We start from the raw sequence: 14384 nt of genomic DNA on the forward strand, positions 1-14384 counted from the left end.
AAAGTGAACTCAAGGCCAGCCTGAACTGCATAGTGAGACCCTGTCTGAAAAAGACAAAACAAAAATAAAAACAAAAACAATGTACTTAATGCAGCAAATTTTTTTTCTATTTTTTTCACTCAGAATAGCGTCAGTATTTTTTCACATAATTAGAAATTTCACATAATTAGAAAAGACTTTGTAAATTCTGTCATATGGGTGGGCCGTGTGGCTCAGTGGTAGAGTGTGCACCTCACTCGTGGGAGGCCCTGTGTTTGAGACCCAGTTTTGAAAACAAAGACCAGAATAGAAGGAAGCCTGTTTAATATCCCTTTAGGTTCCTGAACATAATTTACTAAATTATCTGTTGCTGAATGCTTAAGTTTATTGCAATATGCTAGATGGTAGTGAACTTTATTTCTGTATAAGTCTGTTTCTGTTTCAGTTTGATTTTTTTGTTTGTCTTTTGAGACAGAGTCTCACTAGGTAGTTCAGATTGTCCTTGACTCACTGCGTAGCCCAGGGCAGCCTCAAACTCCTGGCGGACCGCTTGCCCCAGCCACCCAGGCATGCGTCACTTCCACTGGTGGTGCTTGCTTTTGAGACAGAATTGCCTTGAACTCACTATGTAGCCTGGGCTGGCTTTGAACTTGCAGCAATCCTCTTGCTTCAGCCTCCAGAGTTCTGGGATTCCAGGCGATACCCACCACCCAGGGCTCTCCTCTTAGGAAACTTCTGAAGGTCCTCAGCTCTCGGAGGTGGTGAGTGAGCCAGCATTTCAGCAAATCTGACTAATGACTGGACAGTGGCCAGATTAAGTATCTAGTATATTTTTAGCTACCACGGAAAATAAGAATTTTTAAATTGACATTATTCTATTAGTGCTTTGGTCCTGCTAAACTTTCCACATGTTCTTGGTTGCTGAATAGGAATTCCTGAGGCTGACTTGAAGCGTAGTGTGTGTGATGCCAGCGTGTCTTTCCTGCAGTGTTCTACAGACCCTGCGAACACAGAGTGGCACCCACCTTGCTCCCGGCGCTCAGGATGTTGAGACGTGAGGGTCGCTTGAATCCCAGCATTGTGGGCCAGCCTGTGCCACATAGCGAGGCTCCTGTCTCCTGAAAACCTAACAAAACAAAACCAAGTCAGAGCCGCCCCGCCCCAGTACTGGGGATTGAACCCAGGGCCTTTACACTGAGCGACATCCCCAGCCCCTTTTTATTTCCATCATGAGACAGTCTTGTTAAGTCACTGCATTTTCAGACTGGGCTCAGACTTCAACAGTCTTCCTGCCTCAGCCTTCCAGAGTATGGGAATTACAGGTGTGTGTCACCCTGGCTGGTAGAAACTCTTGATCTGTGTAGACACAGGGCTTCATATGCCTGGATTCCACTCCCTCACATTGTCTGTGGGGAGATGGTGTGTAGTTCTTGTTAGATTTCCGAGTTTTCTGCCCCAGAACAAAACCACCTGGAGAATCCCACACGCTCCCCAAGCCTGTGAGGGCTGCACTTGACACCTGTTCTCTGTTTCAGGAGAAACAGCTGCTCTAAGAATTTAGATTTCCTCTGTGATCAGCAGTGTGAAAGGGTGTCCTTGTACCACTGAGAGCCATGCGTGGGCAGCAGGGATGATTCTACAGAATCCGGCCCTGTGCCTGCCACATGCCATCACTGAAAAGTGCTATGGAGTTGCCACATCCTTGGAAAGGATGGAGTATTCACTTCATTACTCTCAGCTGCTTGCCTGGTAGATACTTTATTTAGGCTCTTTTCATTTTTCTGTTACTGTTTTTTGAGGCAGGGTCTCACTGTATAGCCCACGCTGGCCCTCAAACTTGTGACAATCCTCCTGCCTCAGCCTCCTGAGTGCTGGGATTTCAGGCATGTGCAGCATGCCTGGTAATTTATGCTATTTAGGGGAAAGTAACCGAGGTCCTTGGCAGTAGCCTGGACCACATAGTTTCTCAGAATTATAGAAGCCTTTATCTGGGTGGAGGATTGAGATCCATCACGAATGATCTGGGTTTCTGCCCCCCTATGGTGCGAAATGACACTTGTGGTTTCTGGAGAGGTGATGCGGGGAAGTTCCTTCCAGTCTCCTCGTCTGGAGAGGGTCTGGTGCTGCTGCTGTGCTCCAGACATTTACACTCCGAAGCTTATTTTCCATCATGTTTCATAAGAGCATCATTTTGTGGCGTATTCTGCCCAGGGACACAGCTGTGTGCCACAGAGAGGCAGAGGAGATGTGGGAGCCACAGGACCGAGCCCTGGGACAGGGCGCCAGGGACGCAGGTGAGGGTTGGAGGGAAGTGAGCTCACCTGGATGCGGGCACTTCTCCTTGGAGGAGGGATTTGTTGATGAGTTTATTCAGAATTACAGGAAGATTTTTTTGAGACAGCATCTTGCTATGTAGCCCAGGCTGGCCTCAGACTCACCAGGATGCTCTTGGGTCAGCCTAGTGCTTACAGGTGTGCGTCACTATGCTGGGGTTTTTTTTCCCCCCATTTTGAGACAGGGTCTGGCTGTGTTTGTAAATCACCCAGGCTGGCCTTGAATTTCTAATTCTCCTGCCTCAGCTTCCCGAGGTAGCTGAAATTACACGTGTCCCCTGGTCCGAGGAGACAGGTGATTTTATATTTTTCTTTTTTTTTTTTTTTTTTCCGGTACCAGGAATCAAACTCATGACGTCGTGCTTGTCAGGCAGGCACTGTGCCACTGAGCTAAATCCCCAGCCCCGATTTTATATTTTTCCAGCCCCACTCTCTGGACTGGGATTGAATCCAGAGTCTTGCACTTACTAGACAAGTGCTCGGGGCTGGGGATTTAGCTCAGCGGCAAAAGCGCCTGCCTGGCAAGTGCAAGGTCGTGAGTTTGGTTCCCGGTACCGGAGAAAAACCAAAAAAAAAAAAAAAAAGACAAGTGCTCTACTGCTCTACTTCCAGGTTCTTTCTCTCTTTCCCTCTCCCTCTCTTTCTCTGAGACAGGGTCTCACTCACTGTATGCCAGACTGGCTTTGAGATTGCTATGTAAACCAGGCTGGCCTTGAATTTGTGGTGATCATCCTGCCTCAGCCTGAGTGCTGGGATCACAGGTGTGTGTGGCTGAACTTTTTTTTTTTTAAATTTTGAGACAGGGTCTCACTAAGTTCCCTAGGCTGGCCCCACACTTTCAGTCCGTCTGTCTAAATTGCCCGAATCACTGCACCCAGCATTTTTTTCCATTTTTTGCTTTTCTCTAGCAGGAGGGTTATTCAAAATGACCAATTCTGCTACTGCTGGAAATGAACGTTTGATATTCTTTTTATTTTGTTTATTTATTTGTCATGGTGCTAGGGATCTAGCATGCTGAGAAAGTGTTATATCACCAAGCCACACCCCCAACTTGTGTTCGTGTTTGTTTCTTGTGTTTTGAGACAGGGCCTCACCGCGTAGTCAGGCTGGCTGTGAACTCACAGGGATCCTTTTGCCTTGGCCTCCCCAGTGCTGGGATTACAGGCCTGTGCCACTATGCCAGGCCTCTCTAGTTATTTCTGCTTATTGTCCATTAAACGTGTTGTCACCTAAGTCTTGGGCTAAGATCATCGAGTCCCTGAGTGCAGAGATGGAAACCAGTGGCCACAACAGTAGAGGTGAAAAGCTATGCGGTGTTCCCTCAAGTGCAGCTCTTCTGAGTTCCTGGGTTTGGTATTCAGAGTCAAGGTTAGTTCCCGGCACTATCATTAACCTTGATAGTATTATAGGCAGCCACGTTATTTAGAACTACTTAGAACTATTACAGGCTGGGCCCTGAAGAGGTCAATGCAGAACACTACTGTGGCTGGAGGTATATTCACTGAAGGCGAGGCTGTGCACCCACATACATCCCCGAGGGGTGAGTAGCTATGATTGATATTCTAAATAGGCATCTGTCTCCTTGGGTGGAGGTCCCAAATCTCCTTAACCCTGCCCTTCCAGGAAAGTCCCTGTCCAGCCCATCTGCACTTGTTACGTGACTTGTTTCCCCATTGGATCCCCATTTAATCAATATTACCCAAGCGACTATAGGCGTAATCTTATTGGTTGACCGTAGTTTTGTCCCACCTTACACCTACCATGTGGTTTTCCATTGGATCAGTGTTACCTAAGTGACTAGTAATCTTGTTGATTTTGGTTCTGGCCCACCTTAGACACATCACACTTCATGGTTTTGCTGTATAAACTTCCTTGAGAAGCGGAGTCCCCAGCAACCTGCTAGGGACGCCTTTAGTCTCTTAGAAGCTTTTCTTTCTCTCAATAAATACTTCCTACTCTTAAAACAAAACAAAACAAAACAAAAAACGGTCCTACTCTTAACCTCTTTCTTGTTCCTAGAATTCATTCTTTGATTTTAGAAAACACAAACTCATATCAGACATCATAGCAGGCTAGGAGTTACATTTCCTTTATTTTATTAAGAAGTCCTATATCATCCTTGTATCAATAGGGTGAGCATTGGGTTTCTTAACTAATTTTACAGAGCAGTGCGCAGAGGCCTTCTGCACTTTGTTAGTTGCTGGATACCTCGATGTGTGGCTTCCCAAGTGTCTCCCAGGGGTAACAGTGCTGCCTTCAGGGCCCAGGACCCTTCACACCTCACCAGTGTGGACAGTCAGTGCCCCTTGCCCTCTGAGCCTAATTGATTTTTATGCATCACACAGATTGATTTGACATGTAATTAAATTAAAATGAGCACTTTACTAAACATTGAACAACAGACTGGGTGTGGTGGTGCAAACCTGTGATCCTAGCACTAGGGAGGCTGAGACAGAAGGATCACCGTGAGTCCATGGCCATCCTAGGCTACATAGCAAGATCCTATCTCAAAAGACCAAAAAAAAAAAAAAAAGACAAAGGAAAAAAGTGTTGGTGTTTTTAAAAAATTGTATTCCTGAGGGGCTGGGGATTTAGCTCAGTGGCAAAGCGCCTGCCTGGCAAGCGCAAGGTCGTGAGTTCGGTTCCCAGTACCGGAGAAAAACAAAAAAAACAAAACAAAAAAAATAAAAAAAAAAAAAATATAAAAAAAAATAAAAAATTGTATTCCTGGCCAGGTATGGTGGCACATTCCTGTAATCCTTACTACTCAGGATGCTGAGGCAGGAGAATCAAAAGTTTGAGGCTAGCATGAGCAACATAACAAGGTTATATATCAAAATTTAAAAATTAAAGGGCTGGGATATAGCTCAGTGTGAAGTTCAACTCCCAGGACCAAACAAATAAATGAATGAATGAATGAATGATAATAGATAGATAGATAGATAGATGGATGGATGGATAGATAAATGGCATTCATATATTCCAGGGAGGCATTTGGCTCTCCTGTGTGTGTGTGGCTGATGGGAATTTAAATGGTGCAGCTGCTTAGAGTAGAGTTTGGACAGAACTCAGAAAGTTAGCTGGAAGCCGAGTGTAGTGATATGTACCTGCGATCCCAGCACCCTGGCTCTGGGGTCAGTTCCCAGGATTGCCAGAAAAGGAGGAGGAGGAGGAGGAGGAGGAGGAGCAGCAGCAGCAGCAGCAGCAGCAGCCTTTGGGTGTAGTGACACACACTTTTGTAATCCCAGCACTCTGGGAGACTGAGGCAGAGGATTGCAAATCCAAGCCTAGCTTAGGTGACTCAGAGATTAGACTGTCTGAAAATAAAAAATGATGAAGATCTGAGGATGTAGGCTAGTGCAGAGGCCTTGGGTTCAATCCCCAGTACTACACAAACAGAATAGTTAAGCATGGCATGGGCCTGTAATCCTGGCACTCTGAGAGGCTATGGCAGGAGATACAGATAGAAAGTAAATAAAGACAGAAGGAGAAGAGAACTCAGCAAGGGCTGAGGAGGTGAATGAGGAGCTCTTACTTACTCGGTAGAGCTGATGTTTAGGAGGCTGAAGAGGCTCTGAAAACAGTGGTGAAAGTGCTACAGCGTGGTACATATACCTCATGCCGCTGAATTGTATACTGAAGTAGTTAAAATGGTAAATTTTAGGTTGGTAGGTGTTTTACCACCAAAAACAGAAAAGAAAATATATATGTCTGAAACATACCCATTTTGAACTAGATGTGGTGGTGATGTATAACTAATTCCAGGATTCAGGAGACGAGGCAGGAGAATTGTTGTGAGTTCAAGGCCAGCCAAGACTACACAGTGAGACCCTGTCTCAAAAAAAAAAAAAACGAAAACAAAACAGCTGGGGCTGTAGCTCAGCAGTACAGCACCTGCTTGGCAAACACAAGGTCCTGAGTTTGATTCCCGGGACCAAAAAACAACAAACAAAAAAACCCTGCCCCATTTTTGTATCTGTGTTCAAATCTTACTGTATTGGCTCTGTTCTCTTTTTTGGTTTCACTTTTGATTGTTTAATTAGTGCCCATTTGCAGCACTTCATGACCCCATGGCTTGCGGGCTGCTGGCACCTGTCCACAGTGGTCCCAGTCTCTCACATCCCCCTCTGTGGTCATAGTCCTCAAGGGAGCCTCTTAGCCTGGGCTTGGTGTGTTTGCACTGGTGGATGGATTTCAGGCAGATTCCACTGGTTTTTGCAGAGTTGAGAACACTACTTCCAGTGGTTTTTTTTTTTTTTTTCTTACCTGAATTTATTAAAAATTTTGCCCAGCACTCTGGAGGCTGAGGCAGGAAGATCGGTGGAAGTTTGAGGCTGGCCTGGACTACATTGTAAGTTCAAGGCAGCCTGTGCTACACAGTGAGACCCTGTCTCAAGAAAACAAAAAAAGGGCCAGGGATATAGCCCAGTATAGCTCAGCGGCACAGCACCTGCCTGGCAAGTATGAAGTTATGAGTTTGATTCCTGGTTAAAAAAAAAAAAGAAAGAGAAAGAGAAAAGAAAAAGAAACCAAAAAAGAAGAAGAAGAAGAAGAGGAAGAAAGAAACTTTGGCTGTGGGTGGATCAGAGAGAAGTCATGTAAGGGCTGGGCTGGGCTGGCAGTGGTAAAGCGCCCTGCTTAGCATGCTCGAGACCCTGGGTTCCATCCTCAGCACAGAGAAGGAACCCAGAAGCCACAGCAGGAAACCGGGCCCTTTGACTTCGTGAGCCCTCCAGGAAAGCTTGCCTCTGGCAAACCCCAGGCGGGAGGCAAGGGGAGGCGAGGGGTGCCCAGCCCAGGCTGGCTGGCCCTTGCTGTGTTCCAGTTTCTGCCTATGGGAATCTGTTTGGGACCCAACTGCAAGTGGAAAACCCATCTCTGGCTGAGCAGCCAGGCGAGCGCTGCTGCCAGCCTCCAAATGTGCTGCTGAAACCTGGGCCCACGCAGTAGAGCTGGGCTGCTTCCTGGATCCCAGCAGCTGTCAAGGTGGTGGGGATGGGACTGGGACCAGCCTCTGTCTACACTGCTGTTGGGCAGTGACCTTGAGACCCAGCGGTGGCCCTGGTCCTTCGCTGCTGCTGTCACAACACCAGGGGCTAACGGGAGGGAGACTCCTGACTTGCCTTTCCCAGGGGCCGCCGATATTAGCCACGACGCCTGCCGCCTGCATGGAGTGTCCCCTCGGCAAGGGAGGGTGGCTCTGGTTGCCCGCCAGGCTGCATCTTGGGACCTGCTTGGGTGGCTCTGGGGGGCACTGAGAGATGCTCAGTGATGATCTTGGGAGAGGGAGATGCCGGTGGATTCTGCCTCTGGCCAGGCAGGGATTTCTCTGCGAAATGAAAGTGATGGGAAGTGTCCCTAGCAAGACAGAAATCCCTTGTCTCCCGCCACTTGGTGGCAAGTGTATTTTGAAAACTCCACCCCTTCTCCTTGTCCTCAGCCTGTCCTTTCCTCGTAAGTGGCTTTATTGTTATTTTCTAATCCGCCTTTGTCATTGGACATTTACTGACAGAAATCAAATTGCTGTGCTTCCAGGCGAAGCGCCTGCTGCAGAGCAGTGTGATTTGGAGGAATGAGACACGCAGCCCAACAGCTGAGCCTTACTGTCCTCACATAACCTCCCTGCCTTAAATATCGCCAATATTTCGCCTTGCCTTATAAAGTAAAAATGCACAATACCTTCCAGAGTTTCAGCGAGCCTCAAGGCCCCCCTGGGCTCCGTGACAGCTCCTGTGTGGTGCAGGCAGAGCGGCGTCCCCTCCCCCAGGCGGACCTGCCCTGGCCGCCACCCAGAGGTGACTAATCAGGGAGACTCCGCCATCGATCCGCTGGCCACCTGGGGGATTGGCGTGCATTGTTTTGGCTGAAGCCTCCTGTGATTTTGCCGCGACCAGATCCTCTGCGGAGAACTCCATGTCACAGCTTGGGGCTGCCTGTGTCCTGTGGCGAGAGCCAGCCGCACAGGAGATCCTTTGTCTAGGAAGGGCTAGGCTGAGAAGATCACTTTGGAGTTGCTAAGCTCTGCATTGCCATTGGCTGCACCGTGTAGGGCTGTTTTTGCAAAAGGCATGCCCAGCACGTCTACAGTGCTGGCAGGCCAGGGCTGCCTTCAAACACCATGATAATAACAGCAGAGCAGTTTGCAGGGCTGTTCCACTACCGAGGCTTCCTCTGCAGAAGCAAGATGGCTACCTCGTGGCTTCGCCGAGAAGAGTGCAGAGGCTAATTAGACAGACTAAGGGAGAGAAGGGTGTTTCCCTCCCTCGTCTTGATGCAAGGTTTTTTTTCAGTGACTTTTAAAGTATACATTTTACATAAGCTCTTTAGGTTCTGCCTAGAAACATGTTGATGATTTAAGATGGCATAAGTAGTTTTACAGAGAAATAGCCAAAAAAAATTTTGGGGGGGTGGTAGGAATGGGAGCTTTTTTCTTTTTTTAAATGGAGGCTCATTTTCCATTTTTATTATTTTTTTTTTTAGGTTATAAAAGAAAACAAGAGGCCCCAGAGGGAAAAGAAGCCCAAAGTTTTAAAGGTAATCAGCTGTTGATTAAATGCTATTTAATTTTTTTCCATTTTCATATAGTATTTTTCTGTCACCTGAGGTTAAATTTGGACTATAGTGGATGTGAATGTTCCCAGATTCTGAGTAGATAGACAATTTTCACTCAAATAAAGTGTTTCTCTTTTTTTAATATTCTGCATAATGTGCATATTAGCATCCTTTATTTTCAACTCCACACCAGTCTGAAGAAGGAAAAGTTTATATGCAAAGTGTTGTGAATGAAATTAATTTTTCCTTCCAGCTCTCTTTGTAACATATGCATCTGTGGCGTTGCACCAGTGTGCACTTCAGCTTTTTAGGAGAAAGGTATTATTTGAAGTTGACAGCTAGGATCCATTGTGATTTTAATAGACCCTCCACTAAGTACTATTTTTGAAATGTGTGATTTTTTTCCCCCCAAAGAAAACAAGGTCCTTAGAAATATTAGTTCAGTTTGAGATGTATAAGTCATTGAGATCTTACAGCCAAACTGTAATGGCTTATTCCCAAATTCTCACTATGTCACCTTTAGTTTTGACATTCCTAGAGCTGTAGGAATGAGGATGTTTTCTTTATTTCCCTATTTGCCTATGATGAGCATGTGGCAATAACCTAATTTGGCTATATGCTAATAGCAGTATGTGTTATGACCTTTGTACAGTATTTGAAGGGTTCACTTAAAAGCCTATGGCATCACTAAAAGTTCATTGCTGGCTTTATTCTGGCAAATAGGTCCTTCTGTGCTTCAGGTTTCAGGTGGCATGTTGCTATTACAAATGTAAGCACCCTGAGCAATGGTGAATTAGAGGACTAGCAAGCAATCACACAACTGGCCTGTACAATTACATTGTGTGCGTTTCACTTAAGATATTTGCACCTAATTATAGCTTTTCTTTTGCAAATAAACTTTTAACCCTCAGAGAGGAGCAGCATGTTGAACTATGGCTGTGAATGTGGCAGAATTTTATCTCGTTTGTTCCCCAAATTGTGTAACTGGAACATGTTGACACTGAGAACCAAACCTTGCATTGCCCCCTGGTTTGGGTGGCTGCTGCGGGCCTCTGCTTCCTGCCTGTGCACAGAATTGCCATGTAGAGTTTCCACCAACCCACGAGTATTTACTGACTGTTTCTCACACAGTCAGCGGTGTGCTAGGTGCTGTGAAATGAATGAAAATGCCTGGTACAAATTCTCATGGGGCCTGGGCAAATAAATAGTAGTGATTTTCAAGATACATTAAACCATTTTTCTTCTTCATACTGACCCATCCACCTCCTTTTTACATCCATCCCTTCCCCCAAACCTAGAAGAATGTGCTTAAAAACCCAGTTTGTACCTTCTTCTGTACTTTCTGTATTAGATGTGTCCGGCTCAGACCTAAAATGCTTTAAGTGAGAAATAGTTTCAGTGCTGCTGCTGTGTGTAAATGGCTCTTCAGTTTGGAGGCAGGATGTGAGAGAGAGAAACGGGCCACATACAGAGACTGAAAGATGTGAATCCCGGTGTTACATCTCTCACCTTTGCTAAGAAATAGGCTTGGAGGGTGCTGTTTATCCTTATGTTTATTTTGTTAGCCTGTGTGGGTCCTGTCACCTGAAATACATTTCAGAAGTAAATATACCGTGTGTTGGTTTTGGGAACCACGGCAGCAGGGACTGTGGCTGTTTTTTTGAAGTAAGCGCTTGTGGGTGGCCGGATTCCCTCTGCCCTGCGAGCCAGACTCAGTCAGGGCTGACTTTCCATCTGTCCTTACTAATTGTCCTACAAGACTAGGAAAATACTCCAAAAGGAAAAATGAATTGTTTAATGTTAGCATTTAAAGTTTTTAAAAAATTGTGTTAGATAGTAATTCTTTTCCCTCTTCCAAAGAAAACTTTCTCTTCTACATAGTACAAATGTTTAAAAACTTTCAGATTTTAAGTTTAGCTGTGTAAAGTTCACCTGGAGCAGATGTAGAATAGTATAGAACCCTAGAAGAGGTGCTAAGTGTGTTTTGGGAGGGTGAGAGGAGAGTGCAACTTTCGGCTTGGGGCCGCCCAGGTGAAGCCTTGCCTTAAAGGGTCTCACTTATGTTTATTTTGTTCTCCCCCAAGGGATCTACTCAGTGGGTTTCCTTTGTTATTCTCTGTCTCTATCTCTTTACTGGGCCTTGTGGCAGAGACCTTGTTCCTCTCCTTTGATGCTGGACTCTTAGGTCTTCAATCTCGCGAGTCCCCTTGCTAGGATGGATGCTTCGATTTTTCACCTTCACCCTTGGTTAGGAAACAGATGAGTGCACAACATGATGGGGGATTGGTGTGGAACTGGAGGCTTCTTCCGTTCTGCTCTGAGCCTTGCCAGTACTGTGTCCAGTTGCAGGGCTGCAGTTTATCTCACATCTCCCCTCTAAAGAGAGGCTGTTACCCACCCTGATGCTCATACTCCTTCCATCCCTTCAGAACTTCCCAGGTGTGATTAGTGATCTCAAAGCCCGTACTAGAGTCACCCTGCGCTCAAGTGGCAGTTGCTGAGGCACTTCAGTGGCCAGAATGGGCACATGGTGGCGGGTGGCCAGGTTGTGTGGGGCTGCTCAGCACAGCTGCCCAGCAAGACCTGCTGGTGATCACCAGTTATTGTCACACATAGATGGCAATTCGAGGCTGAGGTGGAGTTGCCCCAGGGGTGTGAACTTAGGCTTCTAAGCGGGACATAGTTTACACTTTCTCTAGGAAGAAACAATGATGTAAATGTTTTCCCACCTTGTGTGTGTGGCCCAGGTGCGGCGAGTAGGGGAGGGTATCTCCTTAGTGAGAGCCAATTTCAAGGTGTTGTTTGTTGGCTGAGAGTGTAAATCTTGGTCCCTGTAGAAAATCAGATAACATTGTCAGTTGGGTGTTTGAGCACAGTTTCATAAAGGAGTTAAGGAAAGCCTAGCAATGGCTTAGGAACCCAGGGGTAAGGAAGGCAGAGAGCCCTTTCCAGTCCTAGGGCTGAGGCCTGTGGTGGCCGGGAGCTCAGGTGCAGGGTGGTAGGAGGTGACTACACTGAATGTTGAATGTTTCTGTGTGACAACAATTGAGGCACATTGCCATTAGTGCCCCTGACATGCTGCCCCTTGCTTCAAACACACTTGTCCCATCGTTCTTGCCACTCTGAAGCAGCTCTGGAAGTCTGCTTTTGGGAGTGTCTTTACCAGGTCTAATGAAAATACAGCAAATGTAGCTGCCAAGTTCCATCCAACAGAAAGGCAGGCCCTAAAAATATTCTGCTGTGTTGTCATCCACCTTCTGTGCCTGGCCTGCCACTGTGCAATCCCAGCCTTCCCCAAAGTCAAAATGCTCTTGAAGGGTAAGTGTTTTGAGTTGATTCAGGACATTGAGGCAGTTTCAACCTTAAAGCAAAAGACAGTCAAGAAAGAGGACTTCCAGAGCTGCTTCTGAAAGAGTCGAGAGCAGCGGGATGAGTGGGTTTGGAGTGAGGAGGAGTAATCCCAGGTTGACTAAGGGCAATGTGTCTTCTACTGTAATGATTTTGTTTTTTAATAAAAAGGAAATTGTCACGGTATTTTGGATCCTAACTTGTAGTTGCATAGGGTCAGCAGGGGCTGAGCTGCAGCCATAGATAGAGGTTCCTGCAGGGAGGCATGAGGGTGTGATGGGCTCCCTGCTTCTGAGCTCCTGCCGTTTTCCTAGGCTGACCCAAGCCAGAGGTCAGGGAAGAGGAAGTGTTCTGATGAAACACCTCCTGGTCCATGTGGTGTGGTGTAGAAGGTGGCCTGTGGACCTGGGAAGGTTAGTAACGCCTGTTCAGTATCACTAGTACCAACAGGGGCTGTCTTGTAGGGTCAAAAACAGTCATAGAGCTGGATGTGGTGGCACACACTTGTAATCCCAGCATTCTGGGAGGCTGATGCCAGGAGGATTGCAAGTATGAGCCCAGCTTGTCCAATTTACCAAATTAGTGAGACCCAAAATTAGCGAGACTGTGTCTCAAAATAAAAAATAAAGAAAGGGCTAAGGTTGTAGCTAAGAGTGAAAGCTTTGGGTTCAGTCCCCACCACTGCAATAAACAAAGTAAAAATTTAAAAAAGAGACCAGATGTGGTGGTTCATACCTGTAATCCCAGCACTTTGGAGGCTGAGGCAGGAGAATCACTGTGAGTTTGAGGCCAGCCTGGACTACATACTGAGTTCAATGCCAGCTTAACTACAGAGTGAGACTCTGTCTCAAAACAAAACAAAACAAAGTATCAGAACTAGGAGTAGGAAGATGGTAACATCAAATGAGGTTGGGTGAAGGTTACAGAAGAGCTCTATACTCCTACAACTCACCGGTACATGTTCATCTACAGTCGTTTCACAATAAAAAGTATACGCACCAGGCAAGGTGGCGCATGCCTGTAATCCCAGCACCCCGGAGGCTGAGGCAAGGAGGATCACTGTGAGTTGGACTACAAAGTGAGCTCAAGGCCAGCCTGAACTGCATAGCAAGACCTTGTCCCAAAAAGACCGGAAAAAAAAAAAAGTATAGGCATCCTTGGGTGGGTGGGGTTGCACATTCCTGCATTCTGTACTTAGATTCTCGCTCCTTTGACCACTATGGGACACTTTCTAAGCATTTGGTTGTAAAATGTCATCACAGTAGTACAGTATCGGGAAGAACTGGGTGAACAAATATAAAGAAGTGTCAGTGGGTGTTAAACCAGGAATTTGTCTACAGGGGCCAATTGTAAAAAGAAAAACTGGAAACTTGAAGCGATGCAGCTGCAGGGCTCGGCTGTGGCAGCCCTGCTCTGCTCTTTGCTTCCTTCCTTTCTTGATGATGCTGATAGAGCGAAGAGCAAGTGGTGGGCGGTGCTGGCAGCATGGGGCCTGTGTGTCACTGCGGCAGCAGAGGACAGAACACTTGTATGTAGCTGTGCTTACATGTGTGCCTGAAGCAAGTAAACCACATAAGGGTCGTGATAGACTTTTCTTTTCTCTCTCTCTCCCTTTTTATTTTGGAGACAGGGTCTCACTATGTAGTTCAGGCTGGCCTTGAACTTACTGTGTAGCCCAAGTTGGCCTCAAACACCTGGTGACCATTCTGCCTCAGAATCCTGAGTGCTAGGATTACAGGTGTGCACCACCATGCCCAGTTTGTAATTGGGATTGACATTGTTATATTACAAATATTTATAGCCATTATTATGGTTTTTTTCTTTTCCTTCTGGGACCAGGAATCGAACTCACGGCCTTGTGCTTGTGAGGCAGGCGCTGTGCCTCTGAGCTAAATGCCCAGCCCATTTATAGCCATTGTGAAGCCTGAATTTTTTAAATGCTCCATCTGAGTTTCTTTCTGAGTAACATGTAGTAAATATTATTCGAGTACATACCAAATGCTGGAGCGGTAATGTTAAATGTACCAATGTGTTTCCTGCCTTCAGGAGATTAAATGCTGCTGAGGAAAGGCAAGGAGAAAAAAGAACACATTATAAATTGTGGCACATGGATCGAAAGGCAGAAACACAAGTGGGAAACTGGGGGAAAATCATTTAAAGTGACATATTTGG

General features: G+C 46.2%; 1 protein-coding gene and 1 long non-coding RNA gene across 3 annotated transcripts in view; one reads left to right on the forward strand and one right to left on the reverse strand.

Annotated features, from left to right (window-relative positions):
- LOC102009857 overlaps nt 1-8587 on the reverse strand; it is an 11466-nt gene extending 2879 nt beyond the window's left edge. For both annotated transcript variants that reach the window (XR_261166.2, XR_261165.2), the window contains exons 1-2: nt 7992-8587; nt 1005-1105 (exon numbers count right to left, since the gene is read on the reverse strand). This is a non-coding gene — a long non-coding RNA (uncharacterized LOC102009857). The remainder of the gene's footprint in view (nt 1-1004; nt 1106-7991) is intronic.
- Nucleotides 1-14384, forward strand: part of Tet1 (tet methylcytosine dioxygenase 1) — an 89760-nt gene that overhangs the window by 12484 nt on the left and 62892 nt on the right. Inside the window, exon 3 of the mRNA XM_013514773.1 lies at nt 8793-8846. Within this exon, the coding sequence (XP_013370227.1) occupies nt 8793-8846 (54 nt within the window). The remainder of the gene's footprint in view (nt 1-8792; nt 8847-14384) is intronic.

The sequence above is a fragment of the Chinchilla lanigera genome, unplaced genomic scaffold (genome assembly GCF_000276665.1).
Source record: "Chinchilla lanigera isolate Chin_1 unplaced genomic scaffold, ChiLan1.0 scaffold00024, whole genome shotgun sequence".
In the NCBI taxonomy this organism is placed as follows: Eukaryota; Metazoa; Chordata; class Mammalia; order Rodentia; family Chinchillidae; genus Chinchilla; species Chinchilla lanigera.